The sequence below is a fragment of the Scylla paramamosain genome, chromosome 1 (genome assembly GCF_035594125.1).
Source record: "Scylla paramamosain isolate STU-SP2022 chromosome 1, ASM3559412v1, whole genome shotgun sequence".
Lineage (NCBI taxonomy): Eukaryota > Metazoa > Arthropoda > Malacostraca > Decapoda > Portunidae > Scylla > Scylla paramamosain.
Genome location: NC_087151.1, coordinates 9,835,001 through 9,845,292, shown reverse-complemented (window position 1 = coordinate 9,845,292; position 10,292 = coordinate 9,835,001). Strand labels below are relative to the sequence as shown.

Below are 10,292 nucleotides of genomic sequence, written 5' to 3'. Positions count from 1 at the left end.
AGTACAGATAAATGTATAAATAGGAGCAAATAAGTGAAGAAAGAAATAACGAAAAAAATTAAGGAATAACAAACTGACACACACACACACACACACACACACACACACACACACACACACAGACACACACACACATAACAAGATCTCCCTGTAGCTAGGGTCAGCTAATATAATATATATATATATATATATATATATATATATATATATATATATATATATATATATATATATATATATATATATATATATATATATATATATATATATATATATATATAAACGGGACTCCCAAAACCTGTTTAAGAGACGTTTACACTCGCTGACCTTTCTCTCTCTCTCTCTCTCTCTCTCTCTCTCTCTCTCTCTCTCACTTTCCCATGATGTGGGTGTTTGTTTCCGCCACCTTCCCTCCCCCAGGTACACGTGCTACTGAAGCAATCCACACCTTCATCACGTCCGACCATCAGGAACAAAGTAATTATATACAGTGAGCATGGAAAGGTGTGGGTACATGCATGGTTGGCTCAGGCTTCTAACCACACCTTGGCTTCCTCCTCCGTAATCAGATTCTTGTCATGAGCTTTCCTAACGAAGTCCTGGACGGTCTTGCCTGCCACACCAGAAAAACTGCGGGTCAAGGCTGCGGAGTAAAAGAGAATGTTGTCATGCGGGTCACTAGTTTGCAAGTTCTCTATAAATCATGGTATACGATTAACTGAATTCCATGATGTTCTCGAGTAGGCATAACAGTTATGTGTATGGGACACTTACCCTCGCCAACGATGGGAGTCCAGCCCGGGCACCACATGCGGCCCTCGTGGTACAGCTGTAAATTCTTGATCTTTGGCTTGACGGTCAGCTGACACTTGCGACCCAAAAATTCAGTCTCTTCGTTCCTCCAGAGCCTGAGCCGCGAACACGTACGTTAGTTTCGTTGTATCATAAATAAATCCTCAACTGTGTAACATTTCCAGGGAGTGGAAAAAAAAAAAAAAAATACGTAGAATATCGACAATACACTAGAATATATCAAATAGCATTTTCTGCTAAGGCTGGTGGAATACAAAATATTACGGTTACAGTGTCTTACCCGATTATTTTTTTGCCGACGGAAACCAGTAGTGATTCCCAGTCCTGGGCATAGCACTGCGGCACCAAGACGGCCGCCGCCACCACCACTACCACAACGCTGAGGGCAAGGGACGGACGCATGCTGGAGCTGCACAGGCTAGCGTTGCGTTTTTGACGACGTGGGGAATTCAGGTGTCTCGACTTCCAAGCCGCCGTGCCTTAAGAATAGCCGGTTCATCGTGCAGCAGGTGCCTCCTCCCCGCCACTGACGCTGATGTGCTCTCATGATTAGAGAGATTTACAATGAAGAGCAGTACACAGATTCAAGAACACTGAAACTTCTGGCAATGTTGAATTATTCTACTTCTCAGATTTTGCATTTGATTTATCTTTCACAGCAAGAGGTTATCACAGCACGCTGCCTGGAATGGCAACACCTCCTGGATTCCTCCACGCCAAACACGCATGACTCAGGAGACACACCTGCCCCCCCTCCACCCCTCCCTCTCACCCGTGTCTTATTATTAGAGAAATTCTGCGCTGAGCCAGCCGCGTAAGGAAAGCACGAAGTGGGCAGCCCTACTACTTCTACTACTACTTCTACTACTACTACTACTACTACTACTACTACTACTACTACTACTACTACTACTACTACTGGTGCTGCTACTAATGCTAGTACTACTACTACTACTGCTGCTGCTGCTGCGGCTAATACTACTGCTACTGGTGGTGGTGGTGGTACTATTACAACAACAACAACAACAACAACAACAACAACAACAACAACTACTACTACTACTACTACTACTACTAATACTACTACTACTATTACTACTACCACCACCACATATACTACTACTTCTACTACTACTACTACTATTTCTACTACTTCTGCTATTGCTACAACAACAACAACAACTACTACTACTGTTACTACTGCTACAACAACAACAACAACAACAACAACAACAACAACAACAACAACAACAACAACAACAACAACAACAACAACAACAACAACAACAACAACAACAACAACAACAACAACAACAACAACAACAACAACAACAACAACAACAACAACAACAACAACAACAACAACAACAACAACAACAACAACAACAACAACAACAACAACAACAACAACAACAACAACAACAACAACAACAACAACAACAACAACAACAACAACAACAACAACAACAACAACAACAACAACAACAACAACAACAACAACAACAACAACAACAACAACAACAACAACAACAACAACAACAACAACAACAACAACAACAACAACAACAACAACAACAACAACAACAACAACAACAACAACAACAACAACAACAACAACAACAACAACAACAACAACAACAACAACAACAACAACAACAACAACTACCACTACTACTACCACTACTGTTACCACTACTGTTACCACTACAAAGAAAAAATAAAACCTGAAACGTATATAGTGGTAGGGTTCATTTACTCTCCCGTGCACCTCTCCATCCCCTCCTTGCACTGTGTACTCCATCCCCCACCCGCCTCCCTACCAATTGTTCTCACTTCCAGGAAATCCTCAGCTTGGGGATGGCCAGTTTTCCCTCGCCTCCCCCTCCTCCTTCCTCGCCTTCTCTCTTCCTTTCTTCCTCCTCCTCCCCCATTTCTCCTCTCCTCCAAGACAATGGATCCTAGTTAAGTACAATAATTCTTCGTTGCTGTTACGAAATAGAAAAAAAAAAAAATAGATAAAAAGCACAATTAAGTATGATAAAATTAATAAATTCCCTCTATGTTTTACGTATTGAATTTCATGTTTTGATTTACTTAACATCGTATACTTGAGGGACACTTTTATTAGTTTTCTTTTTCCTTGCTATATTCGTCCGCAAAGATTTCGTAAACTGTAATTTCCTGAAGGTTATGGACCGAAAAAGTGAGCATTTCCCAATTGTTGTAATTCGTGGAAAATGCACAGCGTACACACACACACACACACACACCTCTCCTCTCTTTTACGGAAACAAACAACTCCTACTGGATAACTTTTGACGGCGCATCTTTCTTACTTTATGACATTTCGTCACACTCACCGTTTCGCCGTATTTTACATATTCCGATTTATAGTCATGTGAGCGAAGGTTTCTGACTTGCTATTCGTGCAACTATCGCCTTATCACTACAGATCGAGCTCGAGCGCTCAAAATGCGCGAATTATTTGCCATAACTCACTTCATATACGGGATAGCCAGTTTTGGTTGACACCATTAGACTCAGCACTGACTGTGGAATCAAGATGTATTGTTAAAACTTGACAAAAAAAAAAAAAAAAAGGTATTGCGACGAGCTGAACTGTGAAGATGTTAAAAAAATATTTATAACATGTTTTACTTATGCTCGCTATTTTCAACAGTTAATCATTGAAAGCTGAAATATATTATTACATTAAGTAGGAAAAACTCTCATGAACACGACAGTGTGATCAGAATGCAGATAAATCTCCACATATTGAAAACACAGTCATTTATAGGAACATGTCACTCGCCGCAACCATCACGGCGGCGCATCACCCGGTGTGGTTTGTACAGGCGGGTTCCGTATGACCAGGTCTGCGATGCGTCTAAAAATTAGAACCACCCCCAGCTGCTGGAGAAAAGTCCTTTAAGTTGCTCCGCAGCTTAAAGCACTTATTACCTCGTTATTATTATTGTTATTATTATTATTATTATTATTATTATTATTATTATTACTATCATTATCATTATTGTTGTTTTTTATTTATTTTCCTTCGTCTTTTTCTTTTCTCCCTTCTTGTTCCTGCTTTTTCCACGTATTTCCCAACCATTTTTCACCATCCTGCTTCTCTCTTCCCTCTCCTGTATTTATCAGTTGTTACCACCCTGTTTCTCCCTTGACCTTACATTCTTATCGTTCATTCTCCAACAATTTTTCTTCTTGTTCTTTTTTTGATGTCCTCTCCTCCTAAACGCAACCAAATGAAAAACACACAAAGACATATCGTACATTTATGCATGTTTGGTAGTATTATCCCAGGTTTTATCTTCGTTGTATCTTGGATTATCATATTTTTCTTATGTAGCAGTGTGTATTCAAGTATTTAGCGAAAGGCACAAGACTTTTTACTTTCTCTCAGCACTATTCTGTCCACGTTTCTAATGCAAGAATTAAGTAGTATTCTCAGTCATTCATCTGGAATTCCCTGACTGCTTCTGTATTTACTCCTTCCTATGTCTTGAACTCTTTCAAGGAGAGATCAAGACACTAATCCTCAAATTTTGGATAGGTAGTCTTTTTGACTTTTTATTTTTTTTTAGAGACTGCCACCTCAATAGACTTTTATTTTTCGTTCCTCTAGTTGCCCTAGACCAATGTCGTCTTAAATAAAAAAAAAAAAAAAGTCAGGACAAAGTTTGGCATTACACTCCACCGCAGGGATGGAAGAGAGTGAAGGAGTACGTTAGCGATGAGGTGGAAGCAGTTCAAAGGGCATGAAGAAACTGGATCCACTGTGGGGCAAGGTTAGGCACATGATTATAAAAATTAATATACTTTTTATTTATTCTTTGCGTGTTGTGGAAGGTGTGTGTGTGTGTGTGTGTGTGTGTGTGTGTGTGTGTGTGTGTGTGTGAGAGAGAGAGAGAGAGAGAGAGAGAGAGAGAGAGAGAGAGAGAGAGAGAGAGAGAGAGAGAGAGAGAGAGAGAGAGAGAGAGAGAGAGAGAGAGAGAGAGAGAGAGAGCATATTCCTTACAGCTTATGAAAGTATTTTTCCCTCACTTCCTTTAGTCCCTCACTCTCACTTTTTTCTTCCTCTTCCTTATCTCTTCGTCATATTTTCTCAGTGTTCTTCCTGTTCTTTATCTTGCTTTTGTTCTTCCTCTTCATTATTCAGCCAAATGTAGTTTATTCTATTCCCTTTCGTTTAAATATCCTGCTTCAAGTATCTGTTCAGAGAAAGAATGATGAAAGGCAACACTTCAGCCTCGGTATCGACATCATGCAATCTCCCCCAGCAGCAAAATTTTCCTGAAGTGTTGCTGTTACTGCTCCCCTTCTTCAAACTCACGTTTTTTTGGGGGGTATATCAGTAAGGAATTGGGAAGAGAGAGAGAGAGAGAGAGAGAGAGAGAGAGAGAGAGAGAGAGAGAGAGAGAGAGAGAGAGAGAGAGAGAGAGAGAGAGAGAGAGAGAGAGAGAGAGAGAGAGAGAGAGAGAGAGAGTCATACATATCTATACTCATATATTATGTGACCAATACAGCATTCATATATTGCTAACTTACAATTCAACTCAGCACGACTCCACACACATACACACACACACACACACACACACACACACACACACACACACACACACACACACACACACACACACACACACACGCACGTAGCAGGCACGTGCGCACGTACACACACACACACACACACACACACACACACACACACACACACACACACACACACACACACACACACACACACACACACACGCACACAAACACACACACACACAGCAGGCACGTACACACGCGCACACACTCACACGGCGAATGACAAACAGCCGCGATACTGTCTCAAAGATGAGTACTAAGACACCTCAGAAAATATATTGGTCTCTTTCTCAGTTTTTGTACTCCTGTGTCTTTTTGAGAACGGCATTATGAATTTTTAATCCGTTTTTCTTTGGTTGGTCTCCCCGATACATAAATAAGTATTTTCTTGCCGTCCACCCTTCCTCCCCTCTCTCTTTCCCTCTCTCTCTCTCATATACTCGTGTGTGTGTGTGTGTGTGTGTGTGTGTGTGTGTGTGTGTGTGTGTGTGTGTGTGTGTGTGTGTGTGTGTGTGTGTGTGTATGTGTGGGTGTTTTAAGAAGTAATAAATCCCTCGATAAGAAGAAAAAGAAAATGACATACATTTATCATGTCATGGTTTTGGGAAATACGTAATCATCAAGTTTTCCTACAGCGTGACACACAGTAATATGGAAACTTCCTGCCTGGAGACTGTTATCTCCTTGCAATTATTTTTACCTCCTGGCAACCCTGATTAGCGACCACTGTCGCCGGAAGGCGCCAGTACAGAAATCTCCGTGAGATTCCACTGTTGTCGGGGCGGCGACAAACCGGTCTCGGTGCACAAAAACATTTTGTTTGCACTTCGTGTCTGTATTCAGCTCGTAAGTGTCCCGAGGGTTTTCCCCGATAGCTCCGCCATGTTCTTGCTATTCATTGCGAGGTTGTGTATGGTAGAAGGAAAGCGCTATGTTTGGTTGAAAGTTGATAATATATTTTGAGATTTGGTGATTTCGGGGGTTAAAAATTTTAGGTCGTTCATAGCAGAGGAAGCAGTAAAAGGGTTGTTTGCTGGATTAAATTCGGATTACAACCATTTTGGTGAAGAAACGGACAGAGCGTTTGATATTGTTCAGAGGGATTTGGTAATAATTTACATGTTCGAACACAGTGGAAAGCTTTTTTGAACGGAGCGTTATGACTTCATAGAAGTAGTAGTTTCTCTGTAGTCATAACGCTCCGTTATAACCTCGTGTTCTAACAAGTAAACTAATACAGATGATTCTGATACCAGCAGTGATGATGATGGACATTGGCGGCGTGGCTGTGGTTGTCTGAAACAATTTGTTGAATGTTCAGATGAGATAAAGCTCATTTTGAATGACCAACAAGTGTCATGTGGGGTTTGTAAACTAATCTTTTTTGTAGAATTCTATGGACATTTAAATGAATTGAATATTAAGTTACAGGGCTCTGGTAAGACACTTGATGTTATATTTGATTACATAAAGGCTTTTAAAACGAAACTAGATGTCTTTAGATGGATGTAGATAATGAGAGATTTAGATACTTCTCAAACCTAAAGAGGTACATCAAAGATCTCCCAAAAGGTGGCAGAAAAGACCACCAGTGTCTTTAAAAGTTATTTACAAACATTATCGAGTCAACTGTTGGGCAGTTCTTTATAGAATTTGCTAAATTCAGGAAACTGGAAGAGACGGTAAAATTAATTAAGTTTCTAGACAGTATTAAACACAGATGAATTTGAAATGCGATTGAATTTCAGAGTAGCTCAATTTGAAAGCAGAAATTTGTTGACCTTAGAATGACTTGGAGAATAATGAAAAGGAGCGATTAGAGACGGGAGTCACAGAGAGAAATGCAGAAAACAGAGTTTTAAGGACTTGGAATACTATTCCAGAAAATTATGTCTGTTTAAAAAACCTTGCAACAGCACTACTATCCATGTTTTCGTCTGCATATATTTGTGCATCTTTGTTCTCATTGATGAACTTTGTTAAGTCTCGTAACAGGAATAGCATGACGGATGAGACTAGTAGTGCATGCATATCTCTCAAGGTTACTAAATGTAAACTCGATATAAAATTTCTGTCATCAGTGATGCAGCAGCAAAGTCCTACTGATAATATATAAGAGTCAACAAATTTTTTTTTCTTTAGCTTTGTCTTGTTTTCTTTTGATTATGGCAAAGGTTCAGGTTTGTTTAAATGTAGTTTTGAAGGTAAATAAATAAATAAATATATATATATATATATATATATATATATATATATATATATATATATATATATATATATATATATATATATATATATATATATATATATATATATATATATATATATATATATTTTTATTTTTTATTTTTTTTATTTTTTTCTTATACATCATTTATATCAGCAAATGATTATCTGTAATAACCTTTTACTGTGTTTTAGGAACCTAAATGTAACTGGGAAAAAAATAAGTTTGTGTTAACTTTTTTGTGTTGATACTAATAATAGTGTCTTTAATTTGTGTGAATTTGAATGGCAGTTAAAGTTATACTTGCAGGCCAACAAAAAATATCCACAAACTAACTTTTTCGTGAAACCTGTCACACACACACACACACACACATATTTATATATATATATATATATATATATATATATATATATATATATATATATATATATATATATATATATACTCGTATATATATATATATATATATATATATATATATATATATATATATATATATATATATATATATATATATATATATATATATATATATATATATATATATATATATATATATATATATATATATATATATATATATATATATATATATATATATATATATATATATATATATATATATATATATATATATATATCACCTGCGCTCCTTTTCTCCTTTTCGTTTATGACGCTATTGTTTATCATCATTATTATTATTATTATTATTATTATTATTATTATTATTATTATTATTATTATTATTATTATTATCACTATTATTATTATTATTATTATTATTATTATTATTATTATTATTATGATGATGATGATGATGATGATGATCATCATCATCATCATCATCATCATCATCATCGTCATCATCATTATGGTTGAAATCCTGCATGACCAGTGCGAGAATGATGATAGTGATGGAGGTGACAATAACTCCAGCATTGCAAAACACGAGGGCAGCTGCTTTACCGCACTTGGGAACTGACAAAAAATAGCGTCGTGGAAAGACCAAGACAGGTATTGTGAGATTCCATGATATTCAGCTTATGTTCAGCGGGAGTTTTCCTTAACGATTTGTGAGCGAGAGAACCAAAGACTGTTGTGAAACTTACTACATTACTTACGTGTAAGGGAATGATATTGGGCTATGACTCCCTTTGTGATACTACTTTTAACTCTGGTGCATTAATGAGGACTGGAATGATAAAACAACAGATATTCACTGGGAAAGAGGGGGCCCAGTTACGTTCCTCTCCCTTGCATGGAGTATATATTACTACTACTACTACTACTTCTACTACTACTGATATGCGTGTGACAAAAAACGATGCGTTGATTGCATGATAAACTACTACTTCTACGACTACTACTACTGCTACTACTACTACTACTACTACTACTACTACTACTACTACTACTGCTACGATTTCTGCTGCTGCTACTGTTGTGCTTTGCGGTTCACTACAGTAAATACCCAGAAACCACAAACAATAAAAATTAATTACTGAAAAACTGGCTTAACGGAGTGTAGCTTTACAGTAAGGAATGTGTGCCTGCCTTTCTACGCCTCTTAACTTTGATATTGCAGCTCATCACAAACAGCCTCGTATGGGGTAACAGGACTGATGCACTCCGGTTTGCTCTTCCTTTATGTTCCTATGATTTGATCACCTTGTCAAAAGGTCGACGCTCCCATACATCTTCCCGGTAATGTTAAATAAAATGAAGGCTGTTTGCTCTAAAATGGCACCTCAGTGTTTTTTTTTTTTGTTCTTTTTGTTGCTCTAGGCTAGTGAACCTCTTAAATAAAAGAAATGAAAATAATGTCGTTGCTAGGATGATTGGCATCGGTGAAGTGGAGTTTGATGAGGGAGGCACTATTCAGTTCAGACCTTGAGATTATTATTATCTTGTTCATCTGTGAAAAAAAAAAAAAATTGCGGCACGTACCATTGCCAAGTGTTTTATAAACATTGCAGACGTTGCTCGTGACTGGACGCCATAATATTGCAAGGCGCAGCGTACGAAATCAGACACACTCGCAGTCCTAAACAGCGCAAGGAAATTTTGGAACCGTCTAACTCTGCTGAACGTTTGAATTAACAAATACAATGTATTTTGTATACATTTCGTTGCTTGTCACACTAATGAATATACTGAATTTTTATGATTAATTTTTTTGTTTGATTTTCCTGCTTTCATATTTCAGCTTTGTTTACCGTGATGTCTCCATATTCCTAACTTTTAGTATATTGAGCATGTAGTTGGTAGGTATTGAGAAAAAGGAAGCTTTGGGGCTTTATCTCCGCTGTAACCTTTAAATTAACAAAGATGTATTTTCCATTAAATTCGCTGCCTGTCAGACTAATGAAGTTTCTGAATTTTATAATGAATTAAACTGTTTTACTTAATTTATTTTCCTGTGTTCCTATTTCAGCTTCCTTCACCAAAGTGTCTTCATACTTCCACCTTGAAGGATATCAGGATGTTGAGGACTGGAAAAAATGGGTATGGCAGACTGTTAATGAGTTTATCATTAAAAGAGGCGGAAGAGTTAAAATCCTAGTTAACGCATGCACCAATGAGACAAATGTGATTAGGGTTGAAAAGCTTAGATACTTCTGTTGAGCGACGC

General features: G+C 37.5%; 2 protein-coding genes across 6 annotated transcripts in view; both read right to left on the bottom strand.

Annotated features, from left to right (window-relative positions):
* Positions 1-10,292, bottom strand: part of LOC135099821 (dehydrogenase/reductase SDR family member 6-like) — a 158,395-nt gene that overhangs the window by 51,406 nt on the left and 96,697 nt on the right. The gene's annotated exons all lie outside the window — the stretch shown is intronic.
* Positions 349-1,895, bottom strand: LOC135091801 (anti-lipopolysaccharide factor-like). Its single transcript, XM_063990151.1, has 3 exons — positions 1,094-1,895; positions 775-908; positions 349-643 (listed from the first exon to the last, which is right to left on the bottom strand). Exons 1-3 carry the CDS (start codon positions 1,213-1,215, stop codon positions 528-530), a joined length of 372 nt encoding a protein of 123 aa, XP_063846221.1. The 5' UTR covers positions 1,216-1,895; the 3' UTR covers positions 349-527.